At 47.8% G+C, this 19,465-nt stretch overlaps 1 protein-coding gene across 3 annotated transcripts in view; it reads left to right on the top strand.

The window, feature by feature from the left end:
• The window catches only part of LOC306782164 (protein O-mannosyl-transferase TMTC2-like), a 106,075-nt gene that overhangs the window by 30,626 nt on the left and 55,984 nt on the right, over nt 1–19,465 (top strand). For all 3 annotated transcript variants that reach the window (XR_013772255.1, XM_079275395.1, XM_079275396.1), the window contains exon 2: nt 14,099–14,675. Coding sequence is in view for 2 of the 3 variants with exons in the window: in XM_079275395.1 (XP_079131521.1) it covers nt 14,099–14,675 (577 nt within the window). In the remaining variant the exon portion in view is untranslated. The remainder of the gene's footprint in view (nt 1–14,098; nt 14,676–19,465) is intronic.

Raw genomic sequence — 19,465 nt, forward strand, 5'->3', positions numbered from 1 at the left:
TGTGTGTGTGTGTGTGTGTGTGTGTGTGTGTGTGTGTGTGTGTGTGTGTGTGTGTGTGTGTGTGTGTGTGTGTGTGTGTGTGTGTGTGTGTGTGTGTGTGTGTGTTTGTGTGTGAGAGAGGCCTACAGGAGTGACCAGCAGCCCTGCACATGCTGACAGATTTACTGGATACAATAATCGGAGTGTATCACCCTGCGGTGCACATGCAGCTCCTGGAATTGGCTCTTACACCTGGAATGGCCCATAAACATCACACAACTTTACACTTCGACATTTAGGTGATTTGCTCACAACACTCCTGGTTTAGACAGTGATCAACAGGCTTTTCTCAAAGTTTGCTTTAACATGGGGAGCCGCAATAACATTGTTGAAATATAGTTTGGGATTTTTGTATCCTTGTTATTTCAGTGTTGGTGAGTTGTTTTGATGTCTGGTTGGTCAGGAAGTAATGGAAACATACTTCCAGACAGCTCCATCAAAGAGAGCAGTGGCCTGAAGGCCTTTTTGCTGGACATCAGAGGTTTTGAGCAGGACTCATTCGTGCCCCTGGCAACTTTACACCATGCGATTCAATGCCGGGCTGCCAGGATTCCTGCTCTGCCAGCCCGGGGGTTGGCTGGATAGAAGTGTGGCTCGCTGGTTGGTTGGTTCGCCGGCTGGCTGGTTAGCTCTCGGGGATCAGCATTCAGGTCGTGCCCTACTGTGCCCATCCCGCGCCGCACAAAAGGCTGATCAGGAATGCTGGACAGCAGGCACGGGCATTCACCGAGCTAATGCACACCGCGGTGCTGGACGGGCCTGCCCCGCTCCAGACTCCGAGTCTCAGTGTCGCAGTGTTTGCTTGTCTACTGTGCCTTGAAATGGAGCGAGTGTGTATGACTGTGCCAGTGGAGCAATGCAAATACCCTCCCAGAGGGGAAGACTTATTCCACTTAGTTAGGGAACGCCGCTGGATGAATTGGACACGGTGTTGCATGTTGCACTCTGAACGAAGCACTTTCATCCTTTTTTTTACTCTTTCGAGTCTTTAGTGAGATCCCTTGTTGTGCATTTTATGTGGCAGCAGGTTTGCAATATGATAATGAACACTCAACACTTTTACAAAAAAACGTTTTTTTTGGTAAGGAAGTGTTTTTATCTTGTTTGAATGGATGAGTTACAACCTGAAAGAAAAGGTGCACCCATACACAACTAGGCATGTTTAACAAAGTGTACAGTCTACTTATTGTTTTAGTATTTTCCTTTTGTAAAAGTCGTAAGAATGCAGGAAACAAAGTCTCTGAAACTCCATTTTGTTTTCAGAGATCCTGCTTTGTTTTCGAAATGTTTGACGTCTCAAGATTGGCAGTTACGCCTCACCACATTACACCACATCATACTGTATAAAGAGCCTAATTTAAAAGAAGCAGGTAGAGGAAAACCTGCGCACACACACAAAGGATCTGTATATAATGCAGCAATGACAAAAAGATTTTGGAGAATATTGAAGGGAATAATTGGTCCATTAGGAGAACTGAGTAAATTCAGTGTAGATCCACAATTAATTAATGACCTTTACCCTGATTGTCCATCGCAACGAGCTCATCCGTCTTTACTCTGCTGCCTTTCATCAATTACAGTGATGGAGTGGAGGCGTCACACAGCCGGGGATAATATTGTAACAGCCTCCGCTTCATTTGCTCGAAGGAAAGGTGAAGAGGACAGCTTGATTTGTTTTCCTTGTACTGTAAATTTATATAATATTGGTTAGTTTGACAGGAAAAAAAGTATAAATGTTATATTTCTCACTCAGACATTTGCAGAACAAGTTATATTAAGGTCAGTAAATTCAGTTATAGCATGAGATATTTCCTCTGCCGAACAAATTCAAATTGTAAATCGTAAAAACAAAATAGGCTCTCCGACGCTTCCTTGCGGCCGTTGTATTTTATTGGGACCTTTTATTATAGGCTTACGATTCACATGTCAAAAGGAGGAAAGCAGCAATTCATTCTTGACAATAGGGATTTGACGGCGGCCTCAGTGGTGGTGTGTTGGCTACAGTGAGCGACCCCACAACCACTCTCTCTCTCTTTGTCCTCTCGAGCCTCCCTCATCTTTCATTCACTGCTTACCCTCTCGTTCAAGCTAGGATGTCAAAACATGCAGGGACACTGTGCTACTGGAGTTATTAATCACATTTAGCCGGAAAATGCAGAAACGGGTAGTTTTGAACACAAGCCTAAAAATAATTTGGACTTTTTCTCCACCTTGAATGGGACCCGGGTGCTTTTCTTTCCTCCCTGGCTGAGCTAGTCTTCAACGCTTGCTTACATTTGATCTTGCTTGGCGTCCATTGCCGTTGGCTGGTGGGACTCATCCATCTCCCCCAGCTTTAGCAGGCTATTAGTAACAACGCCCCAAAATAGTCATGTTTCGTTTTCTCTCGTTTGACAAATTATCAACCCATCATTGTGCATCAATCATTAACCCTCTGCATTAATCATTTATGTTTTAAAATTAGCTTATTGAGAGTTGAGTTGAACACAAGTAATCACAGCAGAATTATTTAGCTTTCATTTCCTGAAAAGACAATTCTTTGTTAAATGAGCTGTTATTTTAACCGTATTTCCTTAGTTGTGAAACTTTTCAGTAAAGAAAACCGATTGAATAAATGCTCTTCGGCATAGGGAAAAACTTTTTTTTCTTTATTAGGTACCACATAAGTGCGGTGGAGGTATGCCATTAATGGTCGGCTAGCATGCCCATGGGAAGAAGCATTAGACAAAAGAGCTTGCCGGAAACACTGAGCGGACTACCCTGGTGTCTCTGTGGGCAGTCTAAAAATACTACTGTGCCTCTTTCAGATATTGAAGCCGGGCGATGACACATAGTTGGCAGACCTTCGATCACTTTCTCCCAAACTCCCACCAGAGTTGATTTTCTTTTCATACGCTGTCACAAATGGAAATCTTCATATGGCGTGTGTGTTTTAAAGGGCTGACTTTCTCCTCAGCGTTTCAATATCCATAACAAGTTAGTCTCCTACCACTGTGCGATTTGCGGATAGACGCCCCCAGCATGTGCATTCTTTGTTGAGAATAGTTTGCCTATTCTTTTGGAAGGATTTCTGAAATGTGTTATTCTGCTCATGGGTCCATTTCACTCACAGCCTCGTCTCAAATTGATGGAGTAGTATAGGGGAGAATCCTGAAGACAACGTCCTCGGTTTTCAATCTCCGTTCTAATATCCCGTCTCATCTCCTGCGTGTCTGCACCCGCCGCATGGACGCCGATCAATCTCCAATTTTAGATCGCCTCTTCTTTTCCGTGGGATCGTCTTTGCGTTTCTCTCCACCCTGCTGGTGCGTTCACATTATACATGAAGCTGCTCCAGGAGGTGAAGAGGTTAGCGCTCACGTGATTATTCCTCATCTAAGGAGATAAGGCGGTAGCACGGAGCATTTTTCATGGAAATGCTTTTGAACTCCGCAAAAAGGGTTCAAGGTACGCCCATTCAGGAAATTGTTTTACTCTGGCTTTATGACACGGTCGACAGCTCTGCTTGAGCAATTGTCCCTCATTAGAGGCTCATTTATGCAAATACTGAATTTAAAAGCAAGGCTTTTTTTTGAAGCGAGGCATGGCAATGTTTTGAATCAAAAAATATTATAATTTTATCCCGAACAGAGAATTTACACGTGACAGTAAAAACAGTAGGAGGAATTGGAGGTTGTCAGTGTGCTTGCTTTCTGAAGAGGTGTTTGAGTAAAAGTGATCTGTTTTGTAAAGCTGTGAGGAGACTGAGTCAGGCCTTTGATAGGAGCAACAGACACCATGTTGCCTTTGTTTTCTCTGTACACATGTCTAAGATCTCTGGGTCCACCACAGTTATTCCAATCAGTGGCAACAGTGTAATGCATAGGCACAGAAGGCTAACTTAGCATTATGCTCCTTGCATATTCCATACGGTATCTACATAAGGAAACAAGCCTTTACTTTTATTATTTCAAACGAGGGCAACACTTTAGTTTGTGATTCCACCCCCCAGTTTCAGTCCACATTGTGACAGATTGAGATCCAGACGAGTTGTGGAGGAATAGAGGCCGGCAGCGAGAGGTAGATGTTTTCCAGGCGCTCCTCTCTTGTTAGCGGCCACACGATTCCCCTCGCTCCCCAGGGAGTCGGCGTACGGGCGCGCGGTCGGGGGAGGAATGTGCTCCCGGGCTGGAAAAGGTTTGCAGTCCATAGAGAGGTCCTCCTCGCCTCCGGCTCTGCTGAGAAATGGGCCCTGGCCTGAGCCGCAGAAACTCAATCCACCTCTCCTGGCCCCTCAGCTGGGTCCGATGACGGCAATCGAGCCCTGCAGTGGATTAACGATTTGCCATAGACTGGATGCAAATGTGTTAATTCAGTTGTGGTTGTTTCCCATTCAACTGAGCAGTTATCGCAGAGAGATTAAGAGGTTGCACACCCCCCCCCCCCACTCTTTTTCTACGTCCCTCCACTCTCTGCTTGTCAAACCCCAGTGCGTGACATATAGGCAGGAGACCATCTGAGAGGTGAACCTCGTGCACGGCGACTTCGGGAGCCACGGCTGTAAACGCAGAGGGCCTGGAGTGAGTGAGTGGCACTGGCTTTCGTCTGTGTTTCGCTGCCAGAAAAGCCTTGTGTGGTTTTGAAGGCAATATATGATGTATCTGCCCTCGCTGGCTCCACCGCGCAGTGGAAAAAGAGCGCACTTGTCTCCAAAAGGGCTTTTGAGATGTAATTGAACCATAATGCCTCTTGTTGGGATCTAAAGGAGCGTGTTTGGGTTATCAGCATTTAAGAAACTGAATTCTTGACATCAATAGAATTATTGATGTATGTAACAATTATTAATGATTATTAATATAAACGGGGCACCACCCTGCGAACAGGGACCAATAACCAAACGATAAAAACTAAGTCTCATAATTAGTAGTCACTCATAATGTCAATAGTCTGCGTATGACTACACATTCAGTGACAGTGAAGGTTTTTAAGTTCGAGCACAGGCTACTACATACAGTCTTATCAAATACATATGCACAAGTAATCACAGACGACTGCTCCTGAAAGTATAACAGAGTTTATTGAATCAAAATAATAAATGATCAAATCAATTAACATTGCAACCAACAAACGTTATCATACAATTTTATATGCCTAAACTAAAGAATGAATAAAATGGATGAGGGTGTATGTCTGTGTGTGTATGTGTATGTGTGTGTGTGGGTCTGTGGGTGAACAGGAAGGAGTCTTACAGCTACGCTAAAGACTACAAAGATGGCGGCGTCGAGTGACGCTGGCCAAAGGGGAGGGGCCTTAAGAACTACAGCTAAAAACTACAAAGATGGCGGAGTCGAGTGACGCGGACCAAAATGGCAGTTAGGCTGCTGTATGTGTGTGTGTTTCGTGAAAGGAGGAAAGAGAAAAAAGGAGCGAGAACTCGAAGTGAATCACGCTTCGGCGTGCGATGTGGTAGGGAGCCTGATTGCTGGTTCTATCATGCATAAATATACCGCTGTCGTCTTTGAACTGCCGGTAACTTATGCCGTGATAAACCACGCACCTCAGCTCACTCACCGAGTCGAGTTAATGAAAAGAGAACTTCCACCCGGAGTGGAAGACAATGAATGAAAAGAAATCAAATAAATCCAAGCAAACAGTCATAGTTGATACACAAATACAACGGAACTTCTCTGCTCCGTAATGATTGCGTAATACCTCAATATCACGCGACAGTCTTAAACACACAAAAACACGGGAATATCAACATATAAATGAATGGCCTGAATTAAACTTACGTTAATTTAAGCTAAGCTATGCCCAAATGCCAAGAATCTTACTTGTAGATGCTTCGTTGCAACGTTGAAGGGTTCGTGAGCAAAGTGGTCCGTCTTCCTCGTCGGGAAGGGGGACAGGGGGGGGGGCTGCTTGCAGCGCGGCTTTGCAGCGGGCGCTGTGTGTCGCACGGCGTTTGCTGGTGCGGCTTCGGTCCGTCGTGGCGTGTTTGTGGAGCAAACGCAGACGTGATCTGTCCTCGCTGCAGGGAGGACAGTTTAACTTCGGCTGAGACGACGTGGTCCGTAGGTCTCCCGGTAATCATCGGTCAGGAGAGGAGCGAGGCTTCGTCGGCTCCTCTGTGCCGGTTTGTGCACAAAAAAATAAAAAGAAGCAGAAAGCACTGAACGAATGCTGATGCAGATTCGTTATCGCGGGCTGTTTCGTCCAGCGAAATGGCTCGTGACCTGTCAGGGTTTGATGAGGGTTCGAGGGGCTCCCTCGTGGGGGGAAAGCTGGTTCTTCTGTGGCCTGGACGGGGGTGTCCGAGCGAAGAGAGCGTGGTGTGCTTCCTAACTCAACCGAGGTCGAAGGGGGAAAGCTGGATTCTCTGTGGCCTGGACAGGGGGGGGGTCCGGGCGAGGAGAGCGGTGTGTGCCTCCTGTTAACCCCGGAGGGAGAGTTGGAAAAAGCATAGAAGTGGGGGCAGCAGATAGTTTTATAGAACAGAGGTCGAACCACATGGGTCCTGGGGTCTCTTGGCTCTCGGCCAATGAGATTGCCGCGGTTACCATGGTTATTTGGGGGGGGGGAATTCACACCTGAGTGTGAAATCCCTTTGCTCTCCTCAAACTACAAGTCAGGATGAGACCTTTGCTTGAAAAAGCGAAGGCCTGATTGTCTTTGTCCACAGCACATGTTTAAGCCATATGCCAGAGCCCAACATCCCCCCTTTGTTCTGAAGAGCGAGGTGTTGGCTTCGGTCGTTAGAGCAAACCAAGGGCTGGCATGTGCATCCATGTGGTGGGGAAACCTGAAGAGGTGAGACAGTCCAAGTGTTCCTGAGACCAAAAGCAGTGGTTAAAACAGGCAGTGTTCATTGTTCATAGAGTTCAAGGCATAGTGGTCAAGTTCATGGTGTTCAAGTTCAGAGTTCATTGGCATCTGGGCAGATGACTAAGGTGGCATCTGGGCAGATGACTTTAACTACTTCTACCTACATCTACTATCATACACAATTCAAATCATAGGTGAGCAAAACATTATTCCCAAATAATTCAATCGCTATTATGATGTTGTGATAATCTAGCATTGTGGCACAGTGTCAAAGAAAGTAACAACCCAAATAAACAAAACAAAAGAGAGAGAAGGAAAGAATAGAAAGACAAGAAGCAGGTGAGGGGCAAACAGTGGTTACTGGTTCAACTCCTAGACAGGACTGGAGTCCGTCGGCGGAGCAGTCGTAGGTTGGCTACGTGGTGTTATGAATAGGAGGGAATCCAGTTAGTCTGTCGCTTCTGGATCTATTAGTACATGATATGTGCGTCTACCTCTCTCTAATCGGTAGATTTAGAGCGAGTCCTGTGTCTAAGTTTTAGAATCTATCGATATTGGAGTTGCGTTGCCAAGACTATAGGCCAGAGGTACCTGTGAGGGTTGCATAACAGTAGTGGTAGCAGATTTACAGATTTCATTAGCGCGGCTAGTGTGACTAGCTAGGCTGGTCTCTCGCTGCTCCAGCTGTTGACAGCTGAGCCTTCTCGGATGAGGTCCTGGATTAAATCTGACTGCTACGGCAGAGGTTATGTCTTCTTTGGTTACTTCTGGTAGAGTCTATAAAGCATGCAAAGGGTTCTCTATGAGAGTGGAGCATCAGTTTACAGTCGCAATGGTTTGTCAGGTCATGCAACTGTTCTGGTTGAAGTTGGCTGTGTTAGCGGTTAGTGCATGTCTACAGGGTGAGTTGGAGCATGCAGTTAAACGTTAGTAGTCAATAGTAAGCTGCCATTCTGCCGGTTGGTTTCGGCACTGGCGAGATTAGAGTGTACTTCCTGTGAAGTGCATCTCTCTAAGTTTCTGTTGTCAGAGATCCCACCCCCCTCGCGCTGTTCAAGTGGCGAGGGCGGATATCCCACGTTACCGCCAGCACTCAGGGAAACGTCGCGAACAGTTTCACTCTGGAGTGTGTCATGGCGGGCTGGTGATATCTCCCTCCCCCCACCCTCCTAATTAGAGATGGAGACAGGTCCGGCGCACAGGTCAAGTTCAGTTACCTACGGCACTGGCGACTTGACAGGCCCGGGCGATGACTCGGCTGAAAGAAGGCGGTGGCTTCGTTGAACAAGCTGGAGGTGGCTCATGCTGACAGAGCAGGAGAAGAAGGCTTAGTTGACGAAAGATCTTACGAGCTACTCGAAAGGGTGCTCGAAGGGCCTCTAAGGTTGTGGCACCCTAGAGGTGTATGCGAAAAGGTGGGGGAACACATGAGGCTCGTTTCTGACCCGGAGTCGGGTAGAGCAAGAGTGTTATGACCCCCCAGTAGGACTGAAGAATATGTATAGATTTATACATAACGGGCATTGCCTTTGCGAACAAGGTCGCCCAAGAAGGTTGAAGAACGAGGTGCGAAATGGGAGTGGTCGTTTCCGGAAGTGTGCTGAGTTCTCTTCCCCCCCCCTTACCACGTCGACTTGGCAGCAGGGGGAAAGGTCACTCGGCTTAGTCAGGTGGGCTGCGAGTCAGCGTTACCTGATGTGTTGCCCTTGAGGGCGTCTTTCACCCCCCCTGGTTCCGTTGGTCTTTCGACCGCCAGGGTCGTCTGTTCCTCGGGGGTGACCAGGGCTCTGTAGGCCAAGGCCTCTCGTCGTCTTCCGACGCTAGGTCGGAGTCGCTCGACTGTTGGATGCCTAAGACTATGGCGGTGTCTTCGTACCGATTTGTCGGCCGTCCGCGTGTCTCCCATGCAAGTTGCGCGTATTTCCTAATCTCTGGCATGGTGAGGTTACTCGTTCTGCAGTGCATAGTAACATCGTATCTCACGTTGTCGTGGAGATTGTGCAAGAATAGCGACTTGAAGGCATGGTCTTCTTCTAGACCTGGGGCGTTACGTCCTTGGAAGTACGCAGATCTCAAGCGCCTGAAGTAGTCTCTCGGAGACTCTAGCCTTTCCTGGAAAATGGCAAAGGCGCCGAGGGTGGCAGAAGCTGGGTCGTTGTACAAGGAGTACTCCTCCCTAAGGGCGTGACAAAGGGATGAATAGCAGTCGCGGATGCTCGGCTGGAGCGTTTCAATGAAAGCGTGGACGCTTCTCGCAGTGGTTTTCCACACTAGCTTTAGCTTTTCGCGCGATGAGGGGCGCGATAGGTCGAGGAGGCAGCGATCGATCTCCCTTAGGTAGTCATCGATGCTCGAGTCGTGATTATCGGGGTTGAAGCGCTCTACGTCTTTCGCCAGAGACTCAATCTGTCGAGTACGCAGGCCTCCAAGGTTGATGGGGCCTGGGCCGTCCGAGTCGTCTGAGTCTCCATACTCGCGATGGTGGTAACGACTATCATCCTCCCTCCCTGAGGGGGATGGGGTCAGTTCTTGTCGCGCTCGTGAACTGCGTGGAGGATTGCGTTCACCTGAGGTGGTTTTGAAGCCACCTGGGCCGACTAGGACCTGGTGTTGGTCCTCTCTCCTCCTGGTTGGGGATGTCGCTTTCAAGAAATGCAAGGTGGTTCGGGTCTCGGGGAATGAGGGAGCCGAGACAAAGAAATGACTGGGCTGAAAGGCTCGGTAGGGGGTAGCAGTACCTACCGGGGTTGCTGGAACACCTTGAAGCGCTTTCAGTTTGTCATCACTCTCTGATGCTTTAGAGAGTTCTAGGTTGACCTCTCTGAGGTCACTGCGCAGGCTACTATTTTCTGACTGTAGGGCTCTACAGTCACGTGACAACTCCTGAACCTCTGTTCGGAGTGTCCAGATCTCGCGTTGCTGCTCGTCGCTCTGTGCCCGGGTTCGGGCAGCTTGCAGCTGCATTTTCTGATGGTAGATGAGCAGTATTTCGCCGATTACGTTCTGAATCAGGCGCTCTCTGTTACCTGCTGGGTTATTTACATAAGCCACCAGCTGCTCTAATTGCTCGTCGCATAGGACAGCAGTGTATTTTGCAAAGTACTCTCTTTCCTTTGCTGTGAGTCCAAGGACATCAGCCACCGCATCTCGTAATGCGGTGTCTTCTGGAGCTACAGCTCCAGGTATGGGGGATTTCTCGTTGCTCATTCTCTCTAATGAGTGCGACTCCCAGTAGTTGTTAATTCCCTAGTGTTAGAACGGAAACTGTTAGTGTTTACGGTTCTCAGTGAAATGTCTAGTTCTGTGACTTACGTTTCTACTGTTAGATGTTAATTACTGTTAGTGTTACGGTTCATGCAGGCGCACAGTGAAATGTCTAGCTCTGTGACTTACGTTTCTACTGTTGCTGCTCTGAGGTATCACTACTGCTTTGTAGCCAGAGGTGCGAAAATGCTAATGTGGTTTAGCACTTTGGGCCTGTGACAGCTGTGTGTAACTTCTTGGAGGGATTTACGAAAACAAGCAAGGTATTACAAATAAACGGTCAAATCTACTACACAGCTGGCTGTTAGTTTTAAGAAATGAAACGAATAATTAAACCTGGAAACGAAATAAAATTTCGAGAAGGGAATTAAAGATTAAGATTAAAAATCTGGATTTAAAATCAAAAATTTAATTACAATAAGACAAGATTTTGAAGATCAAAGCCTACCTATTTTGGGAAATAAGTTTCAGGAATTTGGATCATTCAAAAGAAGAAAAAAAATAATTTTTCGAAAAAAAATATTTTTTTGGAAAATTAATTATTCAAAATTAATTAGGGATTAATGTGCATATATACTGTAACAAAACTGGAATAACGTAGCCTCACACGGGGCACCATTATGTTGGGATCTAAAGGAGCGTGTTTGGGTTATCAGCATTTAAGAAACTGAATTCTTGACATCAATAGAATTATTGATGTATGTAACAATTATTAATGATTATTAATATAAACGGGGCACCACCCTGCGAACAGGGACCAATAACCAAACGATAAAAACTAAGTCTCATAATTAGTAGTCACTCATAATGTCAATAGTCTGCGTATGACTACACATTCAGTGACAGTGAAGGTTTTTAAGTTCGAGCACAGGCTACTACATACAGTCTTATCAAATACATATGCACAAGTAATCACAGACGACTGCTCCTGAAAGTATAACAGAGTTTATTGAATCAAAATAATAAATGATCAAATCAATTAACATTGCAACCAACAAACGTTATCATACAATTTTATATGCCTAAACTAAAGAATGAATAAAATGGATGAGGGTGTATGTCTGTGTGTGTATGTGTATGTGTGTGTGTGGGTCTGTGGGTGAACAGGAAGGAGTCTTACAGCTACGCTAAAGACTACAAAGATGGCGGCGTCGAGTGACGCTGGCCAAAGGGGAGGGGCCTTAAGAACTACAGCTAAAAACTACAAAGATGGCGGAGTCGAGTGACGCGGACCAAAATGGCAGTTAGGCTGCTGTATGTGTGTGTGTTTCGTGAAAGGAGGAAAGAGAAAAAAGGAGCGAGAACTCGAAGTGAATCACGCTTCGGCGTGCGATGTGGTAGGGAGCCTGATTGCTGGTTCTATCATGCATAAATATACCGCTGTCGTCTTTGAACTGCCGGTAACTTATGCCGTGATAAACCACGCACCTCAGCTCACTCACCGAGTCGAGTTAATGAAAAGAGAACTTCCACCCGGAGTGGAAGACAATGAATGAAAAGAAATCAAATAAATCCAAGCAAACAGTCATAGTTGATACACAAATACAACGGAACTTCTCTGCTCCGTAATGATTGCGTAATACCTCAATATCACGCGACAGTCTTAAACACACAAAAACACGGGAATATCAACATATAAATGAATGGCCTGAATTAAACTTACGTTAATTTAAGCTAAGCTATGCCCAAATGCCAAGAATCTTACTTGTAGATGCTTCGTTGCAACGTTGAAGGGTTCGTGAGCAAAGTGGTCCGTCTTCCTCGTCGGGAAGGGGGACAGGGGGGGGGGCTGCTTGCAGCGCGGCTTTGCAGCGGGCGCTGTGTGTCGCACGGCGTTTGCTGGTGCGGCTTCGGTCCGTCGTGGCGTGTTTGTGGAGCAAACGCAGACGTGATCTGTCCTCGCTGCAGGGAGGACAGTTTAACTTCGGCTGAGACGACGTGGTCCGTAGGTCTCCCGGTAATCATCGGTCAGGAGAGGAGCGAGGCTTCGTCGGCTCCTCTGTGCCGGTTTGTGCACAAAAAAATAAAAAGAAGCAGAAAGCACTGAACGAATGCTGATGCAGATTCGTTATCGCGGGCTGTTTCGTCCAGCGAAATGGCTCGTGACCTGTCAGGGTTTGATGAGGGTTCGAGGGGCTCCCTCGTGGGGGGAAAGCTGGTTCTTCTGTGGCCTGGACGGGGGTGTCCGAGCGAAGAGAGCGTGGTGTGCTTCCTAACTCAACCGAGGTCGAAGGGGGAAAGCTGGATTCTCTGTGGCCTGGACAGGGGGGGGGTCCGGGCGAGGAGAGCGGTGTGTGCCTCCTGTTAACCCCGGAGGGAGAGTTGGAAAAAGCATAGAAGTGGGGGCAGCAGATAGTTTTATAGAACAGAGGTCGAACCACAGGGGTCCTGGGGTCTCTTGGCTCTCGGCCAATGAGATTGCCGCGGTTACCATGGTTATTTGGGGGGGGGGAATTCACACCTGAGTGTGAAATCCCTTTGCTCTCCTCAAACTACAAGTCAGGATGAGACCTTTGCTTGAAAAAGCGAAGGCCTGATTGTCTTTGTCCACAGCACATGTTTAAGCCATATGCCAGAGCCCAACACTCTTATGTGAGCATCTTGCAGCGCAATGAAGATCTCACTTGACAAATGGGCCAGAGAAAACAAGCCGGCATATCTGAGTCATAAGCCGGGCTGGTGGAGAGCTAGAGCCTCCATCAGTCTGACCAGAGACCCTGCAGAGAAACCAAATCATCTGTGCGCTGACAGCCAAGGCATTTCTATTATATCCCAGCTGATTATTTCTATGCCTCTTCCAACGTCCCGAGGCCAGGTAGTATTTATTTCCCTTAGCTGCTTTTTAAGTTTTGTCTTTTTTCATTTTCCTCACATTTACGTTATTTCATACACGGATATAAATACTGATTGTCCTTCTTGTCCGTGACTCCCTCCCACCTTTTCTGCACCCGTCTCTCTTTGAACTGATTGAGTGTGTTAATTGTGACTGCCGTGAGGACACATTAGTATCTGGCGCACTTGGCTTCTCATCACGTGTCATGTCCTTTTAATTACACCTCTGCGCTGCTGTAGCCAATTGTCTCTGCAGAGGCTCATTCTGTTGCCCTCAAATCATCAACCCCCCACACTTTAACGGCCTGACGCCTCAGATCGTGGCGGATAAGACGGGAACAACATTTAACATTCAGGGACTCCTGTAGGGAGAAACGTGCCTTCTCTTTTGCCCCTCCCTTGACCCCTGTTGTCCGTCCCCCTCAGCCACTGACACGCACAGCTTGTGGCTGATGTAGCGGCATTAGGTTCGGTCACGCAGGTTCATCCCTGACACAGAGGAGGTCAAACTGGCCCCTTACTTAGTGGCCATGCCTGCCAAGAAAGCCTGGTAGTACACATGTTTAAAATGTTTTCAACCATGGACATAGAGCTCTGTTTTGCACCACTGCTGCCTCGTCCCCAGACAGACTCTGAGCTCGATTGTCACCACAGGTCACCTTCTCTCCAAGCTGCATTTTGCCAACATGGCGTTCCCCTTATTGCATGTCCGTTTTAGTTTGGGGCTCAGGGTGTGGTGCTCTTGCTTTAGCCCCACAGATTCCGCAGCTGTAAGAGCTGTAACAGCTGCGGTGGCAAAGCTGCCCAGAGCTTGAAGCTCGCCCCCTGATTCTCTGTAAGTGAATGCCACATGACCACACTCTGGGGGTAAAGCTGTGAGCAAATGCGAAGTTTCATTTCGCAGAAAAATAGTATTTTGTGCTTAGTCCGCACTGGTGAAGAATAGCTATACATCCTCCTCGGGGGAACCAGCAGTGCGTTGCCAGTGGAAATACTGTATCCCATAAACACTGTATTCACACGGAGCATTTCATTGAATGTGGCAGGCCGGTGGTGGCCAGGCAGCGAAGCAGTGTGACGGTAATTTAATTAACATAAATTGAGCAAAGTATCCAAGATTCCTTTTCTAACCGGTTTTCTTTTTTTCTTCTCTTTCCAGTCGTGCAATCAAGACCAATCAGGATCTGCTTCCAGAGACCCCTTGGACAAATATCTTCTTCGATGACTTTTGGGGCACCTTACTCACACACAGTGGCAGCCACAAGTCCTACAGGCCCCTCTGCACCCTCTCCTTCCGCCTCAACCATGCTGTGGGTGGGCTGGAGCCCTGGGGTTACCACCTGGTTAACGTGGCCCTCCACGGGGCCGTGACGGGCCTGTTTACCTCCCTGGCTCGCCTGCTGCTCGGAGGAGGCCTGTGGAGCCTGCTCGCCGGCCTGCTCTTCGCCTCTCACCCCATCCACACCGAGGCGGTGGCCGGCGTCGTGGGCCGGGCCGACGAAGGGGCCGCCCTGTTCTTCTTGCTGTCCCTGCTGTGCTACATGCGTCACTGCGAGCTGCGCGGCCACGCCGGGCCCTGGCGACTCGTGGCCTGGTTCCTGGGCAGCCTGGGCTGCGCTGCGTGCAGCATGCTGTGGAAGGAGCTCGGGGTGACCGTCCTGGCTGTGTCGGCGCTGTACGACGTCTGCGTTTTCCACAAGCTCAAGCTGCGACAGGTCATCATGCTCCTCTACAAGGTAAACAGTTTGCTCTCGCCCCCCCGTGGTGCCGCTTTTTCCACTTCTATCATTTCCTGCAGCCGCTCCTCTGACTCGCAAGAATATGACAAACGGCATTGGAAAATTGTGTATATATAGGTGTGTGTGCGCCTGTGTGGGCACTATATGTGTTTGCTTTTCATCACAATATGATTTGAAAAACATCTGCGAGTGTATGCACAGCTGTCAGATTATTGTGTTTCCCATTAAATGCAAGGAAACACATGTTGAGACAGGAAAGCGACCAGAACAGAGAGAACAAACACTACTGCTGTTCTATAGCCCTGCCCATGTGTATTTATTCATGCATATAGGTCATCTGAGAGGAATCTCATTGATCATTATCATCATGAAAAATCATTATAGCAGTCGGTAGGAGGGAGTTCATTGCTTGAATTAAAAAATGCGTAATCTTAATCCGTTCAGCCTCAGGACTAAATGCAAACCCACATGTATACGCTTGTGTTTCTTTACCTACATTTGCTCGTATATTCACATTACACACTGCAAAAGAAAGCGAAAACCAGCTGAGATGGCAAAAAGTGATGGCCATTTTATATATTGTTGTTGCCTTTGAAGCATTCAGCTATTAAGTTCCCCCAACAGCTCCTGTCACAAGTATTTACTGTTTGCTGTCTAGTCAATATGACATCCACACTCTCTACCCATCAAAACGAACAAGACGTGTGCACCAACGTGACAAAAGGGCTCCAGAGCAGCCAATGGCTATCCAGCACGCCCCAGCAAAGAACAACACTTTGTTGTGTGGCAAGGGGGTTGAGGAGGGGGAGGGGGGGGGGGGGGGTCGGAGAGAATAGAGGCTAAAACCAAGAGGGACACACACGGAGAAGGAAACAAGGAGAAAATGGTTTAATTGAAGATCAAATCCAGTCCGTCCCTTTCATTGCTCAGCATAGGGAGGAAGTGAAGAGCGAGGTCTTCTCCACGCTGTCCTCTCTTGATTCAAGCCTCTGCTGACTCCCTGTGTCCTCTGGAGCTAGGCCCATCCATTGCTGCAGGCAGACAGGCCTTGTAATGGCTTGTCAGGCATGGCTAGACTAAAGAGGAGACAGGGCCAAAAGGGCCGAGGGAGATGATGCCTCATATAGCTGACAGTTTTTCAACATTTTGATCGAAATTCCACAAAGTTTGCGAATCCAAATGTTTTTTTGGGGGGGGGGGAAATGGACTGGCAAGATAGTTATACTTCTGGCACGGGGCAAGCCGTACAGTTTTCTTTCATGGCTTGCCATCATGGTTAACTGAATAGGCGAGTTCAGTTTCAGTAAAATAAGTGAGGCAACTAGAAACTACATGAAAGCAAGATTCAAAAGTCGAAATGTTTCTTCAAGGAATTTTTTGAAAGTTGCATGTGGAATGTTGCTGGCAGGTTTGGTCAACAATAATAAGTAAAGTCTTTGTCTTAACTGTTTGTTCGATAAGGCAGGAGCTGGGAGTATAGAGGGCGAGACCGTTGACTGAGTAAACCCTTTCAATTCTTGTTGACTTGTAAGCTACGGCGAAAATATTTCGTCCCTCCAAAGTAATTTGTCAGATGAACGATATCGATGATTTAATTGTTAATGTGGATGCATTGCAAAAAAAAGAAGTTTGAAGGTGAACCTTCACAAAACCCCTGAATGTGTCAGTTTTACTTTAACACAATGTGAAATTTAGCACAACGTAGAAGGCTGCAGGTATGTTTCCAACACTGCAAACTGCAAGCGTCCAATATCTATATTTGCACACTTAAATCTTAAAGAAAAAGGAAAAAGCCAATATCGCGTTCAAGAAGTTTGAAGTGAATTGGACACATTCAAACTAACACACTCGATAGAGTCCAGCGAAAGAGGAAAAGGAAAACTCACAATGGGGGTTTCTGTACTTTGCAAAGAAAAATATGGAACTGCGTGGTTTCTCGGGCACTTTTGGAAACACTCTGCAAAACAGCTACCGGTAACTGTTTTTCTCTCTGTGGAGAGAAGGCGGTAAAGCAGCTGGAAGAGAGACTGCCGTATGTGGCACCATATTATACAATTGTCATAGCGTGTCATTTACTCGCACCACAGACGACATAAAAGGCAGCACAAACTGTCATCATCACGTCAGTCATGTTTACTTGGGAGCTTTCTTGCGATGTGATGGCGCTCTGTGGTCACAGGTCCGTATGTATGAGTGGCGAGACCTTGATCTGTCATCGTCACGGCGAACAGTCCTCATCGGCAGCGTGCCCATTCGTCCCCCTATTGTCCCCGTTGAGGGAGGCGGTCACTTTGACTGATGATAAGCAGAGGGAGTTATTCCTGCAGTTCCCTCCCTTAAGTTCAGGGTTTGAGATCCATCGGGTGCTGACAAACGTGGTCACCCGAACTGTCTTTTATGAATGGGAAAGCGGCATAAGAGGGAGACGCATGAAAGCCATGTCCAGCCTTTCCTTTGTTCGAGTACATAATACCCATCGTTCAGCCGGACGAATGAGCCCGGCTTGTTGCATGACTTGACGGGCCACAGTGGGGGGGGGGCCGGCGCTACGTTTTTATCACCGAGCTCTCCACTCAGCCGCAGCCGTTTGACATTTAACGTTGGAAATGGTGAAATGGGGGCCTGCTTATCTGATCGTGGCGCGCAGTCAATTACATTACAGTTTTATATCTGCTGCAAATCTCCCGTTGTGTCATTACGGCTTCTGTGTGCGGTTTTGAAGGTTGTAGGCAGGCGAGAGTGGGAGCGTCACTGTAATTCCATGTCGGTTCATAACTCATTTTATCAAGACTTTTAAGTTTAGGCTCTCTGCATGCAAATCTGAGGGAAGAGGTAATGCATGGATATGATCTGGATTTATTGGTCATATGTTGCATCATGGATCTTGGAACAGGAGAAGCACTCGGTACAATTAATCATATGCAAAAATAAACCGAGGAAATGATAGCTTTTAAAGAGCAAAATCAAAGGTTACATGCTGTATTCGGTCAGAATATATTGCCGCTGTGAATGGACTGTAATTTGTTTGCGTACTGTGCGTGTGTCTCTCTACTTGCAGGCTTTTGTCTGTGTGATGCCACCTCCAGAGCTGACATGGATCCAATTCTTCCATTCATCAAATTTAATAGTCTCCGGGTAATATAAAGGATTAGACAAATGCATGTCAACTTTAATTATACAATAGATTACACAATGCATTCAGCGTAAAAAGCTAATACTAGTTTAGGACTGCTTCTGCTCTTGTTCATGTTGGTGGTACAGGATCCTCTCTCGCTAAAATAATTAAAGAGAGGCGGCGAGAGGGAAACAATAGTGCCTGGACAGTAATTGAATAAGCACACGTTGGGTTTATTGGTGGCGCTGGAGTCGAAGCTCTTGGCATCCTCTGACATCTCTGGGGAAAGCTTTTATTAAGAGATCAAGATTAAGAGAACCTTTGCATGCACGAATAACATTTCTAAGACGTCACCCATCTGCACTTTTAGATGTTTTTTATGAATATATTGTGACAGCCCCCGGGGTGGCAAGGGGGTTTCACGACAACACGGACCAATAAACACAACCAGTCGGTAGATAAATGGTGCAAGTGAGGTTTTTACTGAATATAGAGAGTGGATAGAGGTAGGATAGACACTCAACAATACACTGTCCGCTTTCCAGAGGGATGGTCGGTGTTCACTTCCACGGTTCGGTGCACAACGGGTATTCCTCATACGGTCCAGGGCGCGGGCAGGAGCAGGGTAGTCGTACAGGCAGGGGTCGGGAGCCGGGCGGGTAGTCAGACGTTCCAGGGTGATCAAGGGGTAAGGCAGTTGTCTCCAATGGGGTTGCTTTTTCTCCGTCTCCTTCCACTCCTACTCTCCCCTAGTTTCCTGTGTCCGGGGCCCTTTTATAGTCCCCTCCTCCTCCTCTGATAGGGTGTGGTCGCTCCCTCGTCTCTCCTCCTCAGGTGTTGCTTGTTGGGCTGATGGTGGTTTGGCGCTCTTTTCCACTCCCTGACATGGGGGCTCCGCCTCCATGTCAGGCAATATCGTCCCTCTACCACTTCTCCTCTGAGGTTGCCCCTCCGGCTGCCACATACCCCCCCCCTTAAATCCGACCTGGGGGGAGGACTGCTCCAGGAACCTAGGGCGTCCCGTCTTGACAGGGCGTCCGCGTTTCCATGAGCGGCCCCGGATCTGTGGACAACAGAGAAAGCATACGGTTGAAGGGATAAAAACCAGCGGGTGACCCGGGCGTTATTGTCTTTTGAACGGGACATCCATACCAGGGGGGCGTGGTCCGTGACCAGGGTAAAGTGTCGTCCCAGCAGATAATATCTCAACTCCCCCAGAGCCCATTTGATGGCCAAACATTCCTTCTCGACCGTGGCGTATCTCGTTTCTCTCGGTAATAATTTTCTGCTTACGTATGTGATCGGGTGCTCCTCTCCATCCCTCAGCTGGGACAGGACGGCACCCACCCCGGTCTCGGAGGCATCCGTCTGTACCACCAACGGTTGCGTAAAGTCCGGGGTCACCAGCACTGGTTCAGAACAGAGTACTTCCTTCAGCTTCTCGAAGGCGTCCTCGGTCTCTGCCGTCCATACGATCCGATCTGGCAGCCGGTTTTTTGTTAGGTCCGTCAGGGGTGCTGCAAGAGCAGAGAACTGGGGAACAAACCGTCGATAGTAGCTAGCTAGCCCAATGAATGCTCGTACCTGTTTCTTTGTGCGGGGGCGGGGCCATTCCCGGATCGCCTCGACTTTCCCTACCTGGGGCTTGACGCAGCCGCGGCCGATGGTGTAC

The sequence above is a fragment of the Melanostigma gelatinosum genome (assembly GCF_949748355.1).
Source record: "Melanostigma gelatinosum genome assembly, chromosome: 1".
Lineage (NCBI taxonomy): Eukaryota > Metazoa > Chordata > Actinopteri > Perciformes > Zoarcidae > Melanostigma > Melanostigma gelatinosum.